We start from the raw sequence: 17,407 nt of genomic DNA on the forward strand, positions 1-17,407 counted from the left end.
ATCTTTGGCAACACTGTATTCCGTCTGTTCATACTGTTCTTACTTGGTAGGAAAGTTGAAAGTTCGGAACTTTTAATGTCTATTTTGTCTTGTTCAATGTTTTTTTCATATATCAATTAGAAAATGGTTACAATAAGAGATTCTTTACTAGATCTTAATTTAAACGACAATGAAAAATTAGGTTATGTGTATTTAGATGTGTTCAAGGTGAAATGAAAATCTAACCTAGAATTTATCTCATATTAATTTATTTTGTTTATTAGAATCCCCATAAATTACCTATCAATGAGATTCACTTGGAAAGAACTTGGTTTGATTTGAAAAAAAATTGCCCAAATAATAATGTAAGTATGCTATCGTATATATTCATTTCTGGTATTGTAGTTGGGGGGTTCCCAGTTTCATAGAAACATTTGCTGAAATATTTAAAATGATCTTGTTTAGAAATACTTCTTATTTTGTTCCAAATACCAAATGATCAATTTTGTTTTTAGGAATTTTTGGAAGCACGTCCTGAAGAAATCAGAAGAAAGCTTCTGGAAAAGAAAACTGAAATAATTCCAGCTTTGGTAATATCCCAAAATGATGAGGAGTTTACGAAAAATAATTATATATTTTCATTTTAGGATAAAAGGTGGCTTCCAAAATGCATCTTATACAAATTTGAGCCATATGTATTCAATTTATCAGAGGATGAAAACATGGCATTTATCACTAAAAATCTACTCTTCATTGAAAGCTTGGAATTTCTGCTGGAATGCGATTTTCATCAGTTTTGGTGTACCATTTTATTTGAAACATCTGCTGCTGTTTCGTTAAGGAGTTTCATTTTGAATCCAATACCATATTATCAATCTCGATATTTAAAAGGCGAATATGCTGAAATCTATAAAACAGTTTTCAATAGATTTCTTCATGTATATAAAAGACTACTGAATTTCAGAGCTTCAGAGGTAAATACTTCATTAGGAATTGTTTTGTTACAAATATATTCAACTGATATGTGTGATTGATGACTTGTTTACTTTATGGTAAATCATGATCACTTAAATGAAATGAATAAAAACACTTTTGTCTAAATACCACTGGTAAATTTTATTTATAGACTGGTTTTGGGTTTGACCCCATTATCAAGTATAAATAAAATTATCAGAGGTATTTAGACAAAAGTGTTTTTATTCACTTCATATAAATATTCAACTGAAATTCTGATAAAATTAAAAATTACTCAAGGAGAAATTGACATAGTAAATAATAGTGTTTGTAAGGCATCACTAAAATGAAGATGGCAAAAACTGATAATTATTTTCAGTTTGTTTCTTATATAATGGTGGATTTATGCACTAGTCTCCGTTATGAGTTGTGAAAATTTATCTTAGCCAAAAATGTTCCATGCCAGAACTACTTATACTACTGTCTGTCGATGTGTGATTTACTAACCGAGTTAGTTTTATCATCGCCTGATGATACTATCTTTGAGAGAGAGAGATAGAGAGAAATACATGATTTGTCCTAAGAAAGAGTTCTTGTTGACAAACGATTATAAACTACGTCAAAATAGTATAAAAGTAATTCCTACAAGCCCATTTATATAAAATAGGGTGTCAAACACATTTTTACGAAACAAAAATAAATGTTATACAATTTAAAATTCAAAAAATTTCCTTAAAAAAATATGCTGTATTAAAGTGACATACAGTAGTAAACTATAATTCATAAAAAGCGTTGTTATTGTAAAATTCATCTAAACTATAATAGGCTTTATCAATCAGAATGTCGCTTAATTTTTTCCTGAAAATATTCAAAGAATAACTCTTCAGGTATATGGGAATTTTGTTGTACATCTTTATTCCATTGTATATCAATGAGTCCTTCACCATTGTTGTTGTGGGCAGGGGAAGTCTGATCAAGTTAGCTTGACGTGTATTATAGTGTGGCTCGTTTATATCATCACGAGCAGATATATTTTTATGAATCCGACTTACTGTTTCAAGAATGAATGGAGATATTATTGTCAGAATTCGTTGTTCAGTGAATAATGGTTTGCAGTGATCTTGGAACTTTGCCCTGCACACATACCGGACAGCTCGCTTCTGTAAAACGAAAACAGTCTACAGCATGCTTTTGCTGCATACTCCCCAGAAGGCAATACCATATCTTATATGAGCATCCACAAAGGCAAAATACGCAGATCTTGCAAAGGTTCTACCCAGTTCCTTCGAAACTGTCTTCACTACAAAGCAGCCAGATGCAAGTTTTTATTCAACTTGATAATATGATCCTCAAAGTTAACTTTATTATCAATGTGAAGTCCTAAGAATTTGGAGGACAATTTCATCTCGAGAATGTTGTTATTCAAACTAAGAGGTGGGAGTTCACATTTGAAGGTGAGGAGATGGGTTTTATCAAAGTTTAAAGAAAGCTTATTTGAGTCGCACCAGCTCTTAATTTTTTCCATGTCTACAGTGGCATCTTGAGCTAGTTTTGTAGGATCTTTTTCCTGCCACAGCAATGTTGTGTCGTCTGCAAATAATGTGATGCTAGCAGTTAGATCCAGTTGTGTTATATCATTAATATATAATAGAAATAAGATGGGTCCTAGGATGGAACCTTGAGGGACACCTGCTTTGATTTCTCTTACATTTGAGTCGGTTGAGAGTCTTACAATTTGCTTTCGATGCAATAAGTACGATTCAAACCATCTAATGCTTCTGTGCTCAAAACCATAATGTTTCAGCTTCCGCAGTAAGATTCCGTCATCAACGAGGTCAAATGCCTTGGAAAAGTCACAGAATACAGCTGCTGAATAGGCACCAGAATTCATATCACTATAAATCTTATGCAGAAAGTTAAAAATTGCATCACTTGTATTTTTGTTGTTTTGAAACCCATACTGCTGTGGACTCAATATGTTATTATTATAGAGAAAGTAAATTAGCCGCCTTTTTATGATTTTTTCAATAATTTTGGATAAGGTCGGAACAAGTGATATAGGTCTGTAGTTTATTGGATCATCCCTGGCACCACCTTTGAAGAGCAGAATCACTACAGAAGTTTTTAAAAATTCAGGAAATGAGCCATTCTCAAAGGAATCATTTATCAATGAGTCAAGAACGTTCAAATCACAATATGGCAGTGTCTCAAAAGATTTTGATAGACATTTCATCAATACCTGATGTTCTTTTATTACTAATTTCTCGAATAACCTCTTTTAATTCATCTAGGTTAATGGGGATTAAATCAAATGTTTGACCTATTTGAACACCCTTCAAATATTTAATTGTGTCGTTGCTCGAGACTGTATCAACTGCATATTTTGCGGTTATTGAACAATAGTTGTTGTTTAATGTTGTGGGACTTATTGCTGCGTTAGTTGATTTTCCTTTAGATTGCTTTCCTCTTAATTCATTAACTATATTCCACCCTTTCTTTTTATTATCAGCATTATCAAATCTATTTTGATTTTTTTTTCACAGCACTTATCACATTTCTATATGTTTTCCTGTATTTATTGAAATATTTAAGGAAACTTTCATTTTTTGCATATTTTCGGATATAATGCAGGGATCGCATATTTATTGATGAAACTTTTAATCCGTTATTCAACCAAAGTTTGGATTGGGAAAGATTTTTCAAAGAGATGCTTTACCGTTTTATAAAAATGCTCAAAATTGACTACATTATTCCAGTCGCTTTCGAGCGATTATTGATAAAACCTGTTATAGTTAGCCGTGCTGTATATACGACCATATCTGTGTTTTTTTGTATTTGCAACAACTTTGAAATTGAATCTTGTGAAGATTGGTAAGTGAAACGTGCATCGAGAGATAATTAAATGTATTTCTGGTGTTATGTTTAAAAAGTTTTGTCCGTTTTTATGAGTCTACTTTAAACTGTAATATCTCAGTAAATACTTATTCAATTTAAGCGAAATAAGTGTCATTTCAAGCAATGCACTTTTGGCAACGTAACACAAGTCGTATAATTCCGTCAGCATAAAATTTGTGTACTCGAGATTCGATGAATTCGACGAAGGCCATTTTTTTCGGGTCCTGAACAGCAAAGATTCTACACGTTAGAAAATTATCGAAGTGCTTGAACAGATGTTATTCGGTAGGTGAAAGTTATAGTTAGTATGTAGTTACTAGTTACATACAGTTATTGAGGAACTTTTTTTTGGGGGGTTTTCGCCTGTTGGAAGTGCCTGGGTGGCTCATAGGTGTCCTTATTGTCTCCTGTTGTAGATGATCTACTTTTCATCACACTTGACGATCCGATAAAAAAAAATCGATTAGGTTGCGCGAAAACAAAGAAGAACAGACCTCGAAATGTGAAAATTTCTTTTGATCCTTCAAATTGTGGGGCACTCACTTCTCGAGCTCGATGACCTTTCCAATACGTTTCAAACCATTAGAAAACCATATGGGAGCTGATGCCGAGTTCTTCCAACATCCCACACACCGTTTGTGATCGGTCAGTCTCAACCGAGTCCTTGAATCCTAGTTCTGAATTACTGTAGGTCGACCACTTCGAGGCTCATCTTCAAGGCTGAAATCTTCAGAACGAAATTTCGCAAACCAACACTATCTTTTTTTCTGATTGTCTGGTTAATTTTTGGATCTGTTTCGACGGCGCTTTGGTTCAATTTGAATTCGTAGAGAAAAATTGGCCAAAAATCGCTCAACTACATCATATAGTAAAAAGGTGAAAAGTGGCAAAAAATAAAAGTTCGGAAAAAAATGAGCAGCACCAATGTACAGAGCCCAAGTTCTCTATCGATCAGTATACACCACGACACAGTACGATAAATATTTATTGAGATATAGAGTTACAAAAACACATGGACAAAACTTTTGAAACAACCTAATAGTTTGCTTTATGAGGGGACTATTTTGTATAACTTTTTTCAGGTGGAATATATGCCAGAGAACTATGGCTATGAAAATCTAGTACAGAAAAAGCTTTTAAATTTACCCGTTGTTAACGTGCTTGCTTTTTTGTATAAGTTCAGTGATATAGATTTTGTTAATACTTTAACTACAATATACTTCTCAAATACTTCGCAATTAGATTTTCAAATAAGAGAAGTGGAGGAGCTCATAAACCACAGTCTGATGGTAAGTTTATATAAGCTCTATCTAATGAAATACTTTTTGATTTGAATTTTAATTGAGTGACGACTGGAGAGAGATTCTGTTTGGCCGAAATGTTTGTTGAATATCATTCTAAAGATTTGTGATATTACAAATGAAATAATTTTTAGGTTTTGGAAATGATAGGTGGACATGTTTGTGGATTTGCCAAAGATGCAGTGATTGTACCTATTTCAATAAAGCCAAGACCTGCACTTTTTGATTTGTCTTGGATTTATTCTGTGGTGAATTATCTTTTGAATACATTAGCGCTGCTGAATACACTTTTTGAATTCTACAAACCTTCCATTGAAATGAGTCTGAATAAAGAACTTCCTTTTAGGTAGTTACAAATTCTCTTAGAACTTCAAGTATCGTCTAACAGTAATTTTTTTTCAGGATGCCTTTTATTTACATTAGTGTTTATAAAGAATTATACGAACTCTTAGATAATAGAGAGGAATTGATGTCCCAGAAAGAACTCAGTGATAAAGTTTTCGACGAGATAAATTTGGGACGTTCCGAATTTGTTGATGTTTACCATATGTTCATTTCATATTGTTTAGATAAAACACTTGAATGCATGTAAGTGGATTTTGTTGAAACAATCACAATTATTGGCAAAAAAAGGTTTTGGATTTCTACTTCTCATCTGTTGAAAAAAAATATGTGAATCTTCCAAAGAAAGGAAGAAAGCAATCAATTTCAAAATGAACTCTACAAAGACGCTTGGATCATGCAAAGAAGTATCTTTCGGACACCAACTGGAAGAAAAAGCCCTCTTGAAACAAACACTTTCATATAAACATTGAATTACATGAAAGATAAAATACTTTCCAAATAACTACTTTTATATGAATATTGAAATATACAAAAACACGTTTTTCTATTTAGTTTGTACTCCAAACATTCCTTATGTAATTGATTCAGATACTATTCACAGGATTACTACACAATACCATATATGAAAGAGGCAATAATCCACCTGACCACAGGCCACTTTTTAATGTAGATAACGTTATACCAGTAACCTCCAATTTTATATTGTTGATCCCATTGAGCATGCAATCAATAGGATAATGTATGCCATAGTGAAAGAGATCAGTATTCCTGAGAGCTCTAGTAGGCACATGTAGATGGATTTTATCGAGGATTTCAGTGCATATAACTACACCAATAATTATTCTGTATATAAATACTATATCAGAATTTTTTCTACTCTTACTCAGTAAACTGAGGTTGAGAGCATTTGCAACAAATTTATGATTATGGCTCTCTAAATGGATGTTCATTTTATATGCACAAAATCTTAGAGGAATTTATTCTGAACCCTTTCTAATGTAGTGACCATATAATTGATCCATATGCACAGTAAATTGTTATGAATCTTTGGGTATAAAAAGGTTTTGGCTTTCTACTCCATCTGTATACAAAACAAAGTGGGAATATTCCAAATTGAGAAGTAGAAAGCCAAAACCTTTCTTTCTCATCAAATTACTCTCCTAAAAATATACCTCTTTCAATTTAAACATGATTCTTATGGCTGGGATTGAATCCAATGAGTGAACGAATAACATTACGTACTGTCATTTGTGACATAAGGTCGTAATTTTATGAATGGATTGAGTACTTTATCTGGTAATGTTATCCAAATTGGTGCTAAAGAGGCAATAAAACTAGTGTCTTATTCCGAAACATCGATGTCCATCATTGAAGATGACAGTGTTTCATGTAGGTAAGTGAAATTTAACTCTTTCATATACATTCTGTAGCAATCCTGTGAGTGATATCTGAATTGATTCCATAACGAATGTTTTGAGTACAAGCTGAATAGGAAAACGTGTTTTTGTATAATCATACTTTAAATATAGTTGTCATCCTAGGTCATCGTCCATCCTGTCGTTTCCAGGACACTGGGCAGGTCACTTGGAGATTCTCCTTATTTCAAAAGTATTTTTCTTTTCTGTAAGTTTATATGAAAATAGTTGTTTCAAGGGGGCTCTTCCTTCCAGTTTGTGTCTGAAAGTTACTTCTTTGCATGATCTACACATTTCTGTAAAGAGTTTATTTCAAAATCAATCGGTTTCTTCCTTCCTTTGGAAGATTCCCACATTTATATAAATATACTCCGTCCAATTTAAATAATGATTATTATTTGGTTCTTTTCATTTTCTTTCAGAGGGGATCCAAAACAACAGGAACATCTAGTGGAAACCTACCTGAGGTTGTTAACCACAGCATTGGAAGATGATTATTTTATCTGTGATTATAATATGAAATATAATGTTGCTAGTCAAAACGAAATGTTTGAGAGTTGTACAACACTGTATCCTTTTTCATAAACATTACTATTACAGCAGTTCATCAAATGGAAATAGCTAATAATTATTTCACTTTTTATATCAATATATTTAATTGCCTTGATTAGCAAAAGAATGGGGAAAACTAAAATGGTAGACGTTTCTTTGATTACATTTTTTCTTAACAATTTTCCAGAGATACAACTAGGACTGAATTTATAGTTTCTTGTATAAACAAATTTTCTAGACAAAAAAAACTCCAGGAGTTATCAAAACTGAAAAAGTCTACAGTAGAAAGTATTTTCAAAGATTTCAAACCTCCTGAATTGGAACCTGAAGAAGAACCAGTCATACCAGTACCATCACACAATACTGGTAGTTCTAAAGAAAAAGAAATAGATATAATGATACAAGATATTATGGACATGTTTCCACATCTGGGGGATGGTAAGAATATAAGCGGAATAAATCTTATTTTGAATTGAAAAAAAGATGTTTTTAAAAGAGAGTGTTTTGAGAAAAAAGCTTTTTATTTTTCTACTTTTCCATCATTTATACAAAAAATGTGGGAAACCGCTAAAGAAAGGAATAAAGAAAATAACCAAAATAATACGACAAAATAATTTTGTAAATATGATAATTGAATAACAGAAAAATTACCTTTTCTCATTTAGTTTGTACTTCAAACATTCGTATTGGATTTGAAACAGATATCATTTACAAGAACGCACCCATGTGAAAAAAATGTTGCTATGGAATTTTACGTACATAAGATTTCATGAAATTAAACACCACAAAGCCTTAGCAATGTCTAACCAAATTGGATATGATGGTGCTAACACAATGAAAGGCACTTACGGTGGAGTTCAAAAACTCATAAAAGATATCGAACCTAATGTTCATTGTGCTGCTCATAACTTAAATAAAGTACTTAATGGTGCAATAAGAGAGGTTATTGATATGTTCCTTTATGCGGGCTTTGAACGTTCTTCCAGTTTTCAGAATAGAAAAATAAATTCCACATATGCCACTCATTTAATCATAGAGGGGTATGAGTTTAACCATGAATTCAAGCCCCTCCATCTCCAAAAGAAAGGTTTGAAACTTAACCTGTTGGAGAGTAGGAATGCAGTGAAATGACCGAACAAGCTTGTAACCATCTTCTTGGTAAACTAGGACTATGGTTTTCAGCTAATCAACTACATTTCAATACAGAAAAAACTGAGTATCTAATCTTTCACACCAGACAAAGACTAATGAACAATCCACTCTCGATCAAACTGAATGACTTAAATATTAACAGAAAATCAACAACAAAATTCTTGGGATTAACCCTAGAGGACGATCTCAGCTGGAATGAGCATATTACAGTAACTATAAATAAATTAAATACAAAAATATATCAAATTCGATGTATGTGGAATGTGGTTGATATCGGAAGTTTGAGAAATTTCTACTTTGCTGCTACTTTCTCTCTTACTTAAAATGTATAAGATTTCTTTATATCAGGCCGAATGACTCAGCAATATTTCGAGTGTTTTTGAGCACCTAATTTAAAAATATATGAAATTCTTTAATCAGTTTTTTTCGATAGCAGAAAAACGCCGAACACGCGAAAAACTTTCAACTTTTGCCTCTGACCAACTAACTAAACATGCTAAATAGCTGAAACTGTGAACATATGTTCGAGACGAGTGTACAAACATAAAAAAAAATGCTAATTGAATGTACGTAGCCTGTGAAATTTGAACATTCACCTTATATTTTATGTTTATACTTATATACTGAGTATTTTATTATTATTTCAACGGTCTAAATTATTACCAGTTCGCTAGTGCGACTTGCAAAATAGAACGCCATATCATTCATTCAGTCTTTGACTTATTTAATAATATAATAATTACAAAAGGGCATATTTTCATAATTTTTTCTATGAGAAATAATTTGTTTTCCGTATTTTAGGTTTTATATTAAAATGTCTTGAAAGCTACAACTACAATTCCAGCGATGTTATCAATGCGATATTAGAAGAAAATCTCCCACCCCACTTGTATGACATTCCGTTTGATTCCATCAGAATTCCACCAGAACCTGAACCTGAGAAGCCAGTGTTAGCTTACAAAGGCAAAAAGCCTGGTTATGACGATGCCATGGAGTTATTGAATGACAAGAAAGACGTACAAGAGTTCAAATCTCTCCTTCTGGAAGGAGTGTAAGTTTTTTTTTTTTATAGGCTAGAAGCATCTGCTCAAATTTAAACCTCTATTTTAGGCAATACACTAATGACTATACATACGATGATGAATATGATGATAGATATGATGATGATGTACGAATAAAAGTAGCGGATAATCCCCTAGATGAAGTTCTCACTTTGAATCCTAATCGTGAAGACTTAGCTAGTGATACAAGTTATTCATCAGATGAAGAATATGATGATAGTGGGAAACCTATTTCCACAAATGAAAATGGAAGAGCTATTGGAACCCAAGATCCCAAGTGAGTTTATTGCTTTTTATTAACACATGTGATACACTAATATTTCTGAAGAACAAAATTAATGTACTTTTTCAATACTGCAGACACTTGCATTTTTGTAGATCTCATCAGCTCCTAGTTGTCAGTTGAACTTTAGGGTTTATATGTTGATGATAGTTTCTCATTTAATATCTTTATTTCTAACTCATGCGGGAATATGCCATTGGGATTTATTGCCAGAAGAATTATTGTGGGAATGGAGTTTGTTTCTGTGAAAATACGTCTTGGATTTTGAAAAATGTTGTATTCGTACAACAAAAGAATCAATAAATAATTAAGGGGGAATACAGTTTTATCTCAATAATAGAACATTTTAAATAGATGAATGAATAAATCTCACTGTGTGAATAATGAAAGATTGGAAAAACAATGCGAGATTAAAACTTTGTCACATTTGGCTGAATAAATCACGTTTGACAAACTTTCCATATCTGTCGGCTATATTTTTCAAGTGAAATCTATAGTATGAATTTCACTAGTTCGGACTTCCATTGTCTACTATATAAAATGATTTGAAATCCCTGAAACAAGTAAAAAAAAGAATAATTAAAAAAAGAGAATAGTTGAAAATAACAATTATATTAAGCAACAATAAACCTGAAATGAAATGATAGTGAAATAACCTACAAGTAAAAATATAATAATTGAATAAATAAAAATTAAAGGAATGAAAAAAGAAAATAATAAAAAAAAAAATAAAAAAATGTAGAGATTCCAAGTCACGTTAGTTCACGACGTTTCGATTGTTGGTATCTACAATCGTCTTCGGGTGATGACTGGACTGATTCCTCCGAGAGATGACTATTTTATACGTCGTTGAAATACTTTCACTTTCTCTACTTTCCATTTTCCGCTTCACTGATTCTGTGAGAGATGACCGTTTTGGCGGGAGTTGGTCATTTTTCGTTTGATGATGGGTTTCCATATGTTTCGTATATCTACGCTGCCCTGGCTGAATACGTTGTTGGACAACATGTATGCGGCTTCCTTGAATTTTCTCCTGAACCAATGTTCCTCTCTGTGCAAGATCTCAGCTTGGGACCACTCGATGTTGTGTTGATGGGTACAAACATGGTCTGCTATTCCTGATTTGTTTCAGGGATTTCAAATCATTTTATATAGTAGACAATGGAAGTCCGAACTGGTGAAATTCATCACGAAACATTGTCAATCACCTTCAAACATCTATAGTATGTTGCGTATGTTGTGAATCTTTGTTCAATGTGGCATCTTAATTCTAGAAAGTCTGTGTATTATTTTAATTTATAACAATTCAATTTCCATCATCGCAAGTCGACGAAGGCCGTTTTTACTTGGTCCTGATTGGCGAAGGCTCTACCGTTGAGAATTTTTTTGAAGAGCTTGATAAGATTGTAGTCGATTGGCGAGAGGTCTGTAGTGTATGGTGGGATTCATTTTCGGACGGTGATTTGTGAAACGTGCGGACGAGCGTTGTCGTGGAGCAGGATCGGATCTATTCTGTTGACTATTGCCGGCCGCTGCTAACGCAATTTTCGGGTACATTTCGTCGATTTCCTCATAATAGTATCCTGCAGTGATGATTTGGCTCGGTTACAGAAAGATAGCGAATCACATCAGCCACTGATCACCATACAGTAATCACGATCATTTTTTGGTAGGTTTTTGCATTTGGAAAGTGCCTGGGTGGCTCATCGGTATCTAACCACTGTCCTGAATGTCTCTTGTTGTCGTAGAGGATTCACTTTTTATCACACGTGACGATATAATTCAAAAAAGGATCACTCTGGTTGCGCAAAACCAAAGAAGAACAAACTTCGAAATATGAGACATTATTATTATTTCTAATCCATTTTGAACCATCAACAATCGTATGAGAGCTGACGCCCAGCTCTTCCACCATACCACAACATCGCTACATATTTATCAAATCAGCAAAGGCTGATTTGATAAATATGTAGCAGTGACTAGCTCTAAATCCATGCCGAGAGGAAGTTATGATGTTTGGCTTGTTTATAAGGCAATAATTTGGTTTGGTCCTACAGTTTACATCAGGGGTTCTCAAACTTTTTTAGACACCGTACCCCTTTTTACAAAAAAAAATCTGGGTATCCCTTCATAGTTAGTAAAATAACTAAAATACCTATATGTCTGACAATGATCCGAGTTGTCAGCCTTTTATTTTGTATAGTTTTAACATGTGTAACTCAATTAATTGTCATATTTAAATAAGAACAAAGATATATTGCTTACATACATTTTATTACATTTTATCACATTATTTTATTACATACATTTTATTACATTAAAAACACACAAACCTTAAAAAACAAAAAGCTCTTACTGTAAAAGAAATTAGTGAGAAGGGTGAGCTTGTTTCTGTTTGCACAGTTCATCAATATTAGGTTCCAACTTGGTTAAATATAATCTTAACTCATCTTCAACATTTAATTTGTTTCTATATTTACTCTTAAGATATGTTAAACTTGAAAAACCTCTTTCACATATATAAGTGGTGGAAAACCCAACAAGAAATTTAACAGCATTGCTAGACAGTTTTTTGTGTTCCTTTTCAACACCGATTCAGAAATTCAACAATGTATTACCAGAACTCAAATATTTGTTATGTGGGATCAGACGAAACTTCAATGAGCTGCTTCTTTTCAACAATAGTCAGGTTAGTGTCCATAGCATCAATAACAAAGGGGTCACGTATCCAGTCATACTGTTTCTCCAAAGGTGGAAAGTACTCTCTTATCCGGATCTGCAGTGCATTCAAATGCTGGCCCATTTGAGTCTTGAGTTTAGTAAAATCAGATAGGTTTTTCTCATTATCTTGCTAAAATTTGTGCAAACTTTCAAAAGGCTCACAGTTGTTTTTTTGTATTTCTTTTTCCCAGAGATTGATCTTTTTTACCATTGCATCAGTTTTCTTTGCTACATAAAAAATATCAGAAATACCGCCCTGCATGGACAAATTCCAGATGTTGGGTTTTTCAAAAATATCACTTAAATATGCCAGCTTCAAAAGCCAATCAAATTCAGTAAGTACTGAAGACAAATGCGATTTGTGTTCGATAAAAAAAATATGTAATTCTTTGTGGAGTTCAAACACACGAGACAAAACATTTCCCCGTGAAAGCCATCGTACTTCAGTATGAAGCAACAAGTTCCCATGTAGGCTCCCCATATCCTGGCGTAGAATTTTAAACTAGCGAGATTTTCGTGGCCTAGATTTGATGAAATTCACAACTTTTACACTCTGATCAAGGACCTCTTGAAGTTCCTTAGGGAGGTGCTTAGCCTCCAAAGCCTCTCAGTGAAGGACACAATGAGTGAACTTACAGTCAGTTGAAACGAAACCGTTTTAATATGGCCTACAAGCCCTGTGATGTGACCGCTCATAGCTTTTGCACCATCCATACACACTGACACAGTTTTTCCACTCGAGCTGGTTTTCAGAAAAAAAAGAATCTAACAAAATTTAAATTTTATGGTTTGTCTTATTTTGTTGGTCCCGCGTACCCCCTAAAAACTTTTGCGTACCCACGAGGGGTACGCGTACCACAGTTTGAGAACCATTGGTTTACATGATTGAAAGAAAATTCCTCAGAAGCATCAGATCAACAGAAAATCTATAGTGTAGAGGAATAATTTTTATCAATTATCAGCGTAAAATTTTCCCTCCCAAGATTTTTCTAAATTCAATTTATTGTTTATTTACAGATCTAGAATGAACTTCTGTGAAGATCCTGCTGTACTTAGAGAACGCAGAGAGGCCAGGTACAGGGCAAGGGGGCATCAGCCTCAGAACCCACAAAAGAAACCTGGCGTTGTAGGAAAGCCTAAAGGCCAAGGTCAAGAAAAGGAGGTACTGAAAGCAAGAGATAAGAAAAACACGCAGAAATCGTCACGAGCTAATCATAGTAGGAAGAGCGGGGCACAGTGGAAACGAACCAGAGGAATGATTCCTTCATGAAAGGAATTTATCAGTTACTTTTTGGCAATTTATATGAAATGTGATAGGGGCTAATTTATTGGATTTTTCTTTATTTTTATTGGTATTTCCAACCGACAATATTTGAGATTGGGGAAGTTAACAGATATAAAATGTCTTTATTTTCACTCCCTATGACCCCTGATCTCAGATTTTGCAAAGTTATTTTCCGATCGGAAACTTCACAGAAACATGTTGAACTTGTTTCATTTGGATTCTTTTATTTATAATAAATATATGATGTCATATTAAACAAGCATATTTTGTTATTAGCATTTTTATTTCCGCATTGTAACGGTCGTGTTACTAATGCCACTATTGTCACCAGTTAAATTTGACTTTTAGGTTTGTCTTTCTTACAGGAATGCCATCTGAATGAAAAGTCTATATGAAAAACCTATTTTCTCAACTTATTTTGTATATACAGTGTGTCCCATTTTTAATGGAAACACCCCCCTAAAATTTGAAGTTGTAAACCGATTTCAATAATTTTTGTTTTGAAATGTCAAGTACTAAAAGTTCTACCTTGGGACAAAATTTGAAATGTTTATTAAAGTTTCAGGGCATACTACGATATTTTTTCTTAGCCGAAAATCGGGATTTTTTATTAGCGATTTTTTTATTGAAAAAAAATCACTACTCCATTGGATTCAGAGTGCCTCTAAACAGGTGTGACCAAAATTTCATGAAAAAATATTCATTATTAACAAAGTTATGATAACTCAAAAATTCGAAAACTCACACAGCTAACAGTCACAAAAAACACCCTATATCAACTAATATAACCATGAGAATATTTTTTTATGATTTCAACAATAAAGTGCCGCTAGATAAAAAAAAACAAATAGCATAAATATTTTTAATGAAAATAACGGAATTACATTCAAGTTTTCACGCAAATTAACTAAAACTAAGACCTAACATTTCAATTTAAATCTCAGTTGCCATGGAAATGATATTACAGTTTGACACTTGTGAAAGATTTAAGTGTACTATTGTCAACAATATTCACCTTACAGTTACAATTATTTTGTGTCATGGCTGCAAGATTGAGCGTAAGAGAGAAAATTTAAATTGTACGCCTTTCGGGAGATGACGTTAGAAGTGCTAGAGAGGTTTGTAGAGTATTCAATGAGAGACATCCAGATCGTCCTCGTATTAGCTGCGGTACGGTAAATAAAATATTCAATGAAACTAGTGCAGTATCAAAAATGATGTTAAAAAGTAATCCTGTACAAAGACGAAACAGGAATGATCAAATCATTTTGGATTATTTCGGAAATAATCCTAATGCCAGTATAAGGAATGCCACTTTAGATTTGAATATTCCACGAGAAACTATTCGGAGATGTCTCAAGGCGAAGAATATTAAACCTTTCAAGCCAAAATTTTTACACACACTTCAAGAATGCGACGAAGCAAGACGCCTGGAATATTGTTTATGGGCCCAAGGGGAATATTTAAACAATAGAAATTTCCTAAAAAATATTTTATATACCGACGAAGCCACTTTCACTACAAATGGAGTAGTGTCATCACAGAATTGTCGCTATCGGGCAGCGGATAATCCTAACTGGGTAATAAACTGTAAAAGCCAGTATTCCCCAAAAGTCAACGTCTGGTGTGGGATATTGAACGAAAGAATTATTGGTCCTTTCTTTTTTGAGGAAAACATTAATGCGCAGAGGTTTCTAGAATTTTTAAACACAGAGTTTTGGGATGCTATTAACGAGCTGCCAATCAATGAACGATCAAATTTAATTGTCCAGTTAGATGGGTGTTCAGTTCATTATGCCAGAACTGTGAGGCAATGGCTTAACGAACATTTTCCAAACCGATGGATAGGCCATGGTAGTCCGTTTATAGAGTGGCCACCCAGATCTCCAGACCTCACAGTTTTGGACTTTTTTCTCTGGGGACTTCTCACACAAAAGGTTTACAAAAACCGCTCAAGAGATAAAAATGAACTTTGTGCAAGAATTCGACAGGTATGTGCAGACATTAGCCCTCAAGAACTAAGGAACGTAATCAGAAACATTCGTAAGCGTAAACACATGTATCGAAATACGTGGTGGATTAGTAAAGGCTACTAGAATATGAGTTAGAATTAATTGTTGCACTGAATCGAAACGTTTCAATAATTAGTTATTAGTTACGTTTATTAAAATTTTTTCTTCATTGTTAGTTGAATTGTGTGAATGTAATTCTGTTATTTTCATTAAAAATATTTACGCTTTTTGTTTTTTTTTTCATTTGGCGGCACTTTATTGTTGAAATCATAAAAAAAAGTATATATTGTGACTGTTAAAAAACTGATAAAAAATCCCGATTTTCGACTAAGAAAAAATATCGTAGTATGCCCTGAAACTTTAATATAAATTATAAAAATCGGTTTACAACTTCAAATTTTAGGGCGGTGTTTCCATTAAAAATGGGACACACTGTAGATATAGAAAGCCAAAATATTCTTTTCTAAATATTATTCTCTCTTTAAAATATTACCCTGGCAATTCAAACAAGTACTTTCATTCATTTCTGAAGTATTCAATCAGCCGAAAAGATACCAAAATTTTTAAAGATACATATACCGAAAGTAAATTAATTTACTTTCGGCATTTACTCAAGTTTCGTCTCCAAAATAAATCTTTATACCCTTTTCTCTATAGCACTATTTCATCCCTGTCTAAATCAAGCTTTTTTCTGCCTCGTTTTGATATTTAAAACAATAATAACCCATACAATGTAGGAAACTTGGCAAGGCCGGTCACAGTAGTCACACAGTAGTCACAGTACATGCACCCCAGAAAGGGATTCCACATCACGGGTGAGATTCTATGAGAGACTAATATGTAACCATGTCAACCTTACAACATAAGACCCAGAGGACAACTTCGATTTGAGACCCCTGATATGGTCTTCACATTTGAAATAACTGTCAATAATTGGTCTCAGAAACTTAGTTGATGGTAGAAAATGTAGACTACCTATTTCAACCTCAAATCTTGTGTAAGACTTATATACAATGATTGTAAAATATATAACAATTCACCACTGGAGATATGGAAAATTAAAAGCTCAACTCAGTGAGAAATCATACTACTGATATTTCAAAACTGAAGACATCTTGCGTTAGTGTAATTATCTTGGTCTGATGTAACATCACGTACCTTCATTCATTATTTTCTTACAATTCATGTTTTGTTGTCTCATTTTAAATTATTTAGGTTAGTCTTCTGACTGATGTGTCTATTTTTTAAAGTATTAACATAAGATCTGCTTTGTCAATAAGAATTTTTGTTCTTCAGACAATAAAGAATATTTCTCTTTCTCTTTGAACATTTATCTTTGTGTCATTTCATCCTGGCTAAATATCCATGAATTTAAACTTCGAAAAATCTAGTTATAATAATAATAAATGCTTCTATTGAAAAGTTACTCAGTACAAGAGATACTAATCTAAC

At 33.1% G+C, this 17,407-nt stretch overlaps 1 protein-coding gene across 1 annotated transcript; it reads left to right on the plus strand.

Annotated features, from left to right (window-relative positions):
• Nucleotides 1-14,215, plus strand: LOC111506166 (activating signal cointegrator 1 complex subunit 2). Its single transcript, XM_074175908.1, has 12 exons — nt 1-207; nt 264-344; nt 495-569; nt 627-953; nt 4,911-5,117; nt 5,264-5,475; nt 5,532-5,717; nt 7,312-7,458; nt 7,629-7,879; nt 9,395-9,644; nt 9,704-9,931; nt 13,676-14,215. Exons 1-12 carry the CDS (start codon nt 124-126, stop codon nt 13,926-13,928), a joined length of 2,301 nt encoding a protein of 766 aa, XP_074032009.1. The 5' UTR covers nt 1-123; the 3' UTR covers nt 13,929-14,215.
• The last annotated feature ends 3,192 nt before the right edge of the window (nt 14,216-17,407 follow it).

The sequence above is a fragment of the Leptinotarsa decemlineata genome, unplaced genomic scaffold (assembly GCF_025532065.1).
Source record: "Leptinotarsa decemlineata unplaced genomic scaffold, Ldec_3_MD MMD2_tig00001393_RagTag_RagTag, whole genome shotgun sequence".
NCBI classification, from domain to species: domain Eukaryota; kingdom Metazoa; phylum Arthropoda; class Insecta; order Coleoptera; family Chrysomelidae; genus Leptinotarsa; species Leptinotarsa decemlineata.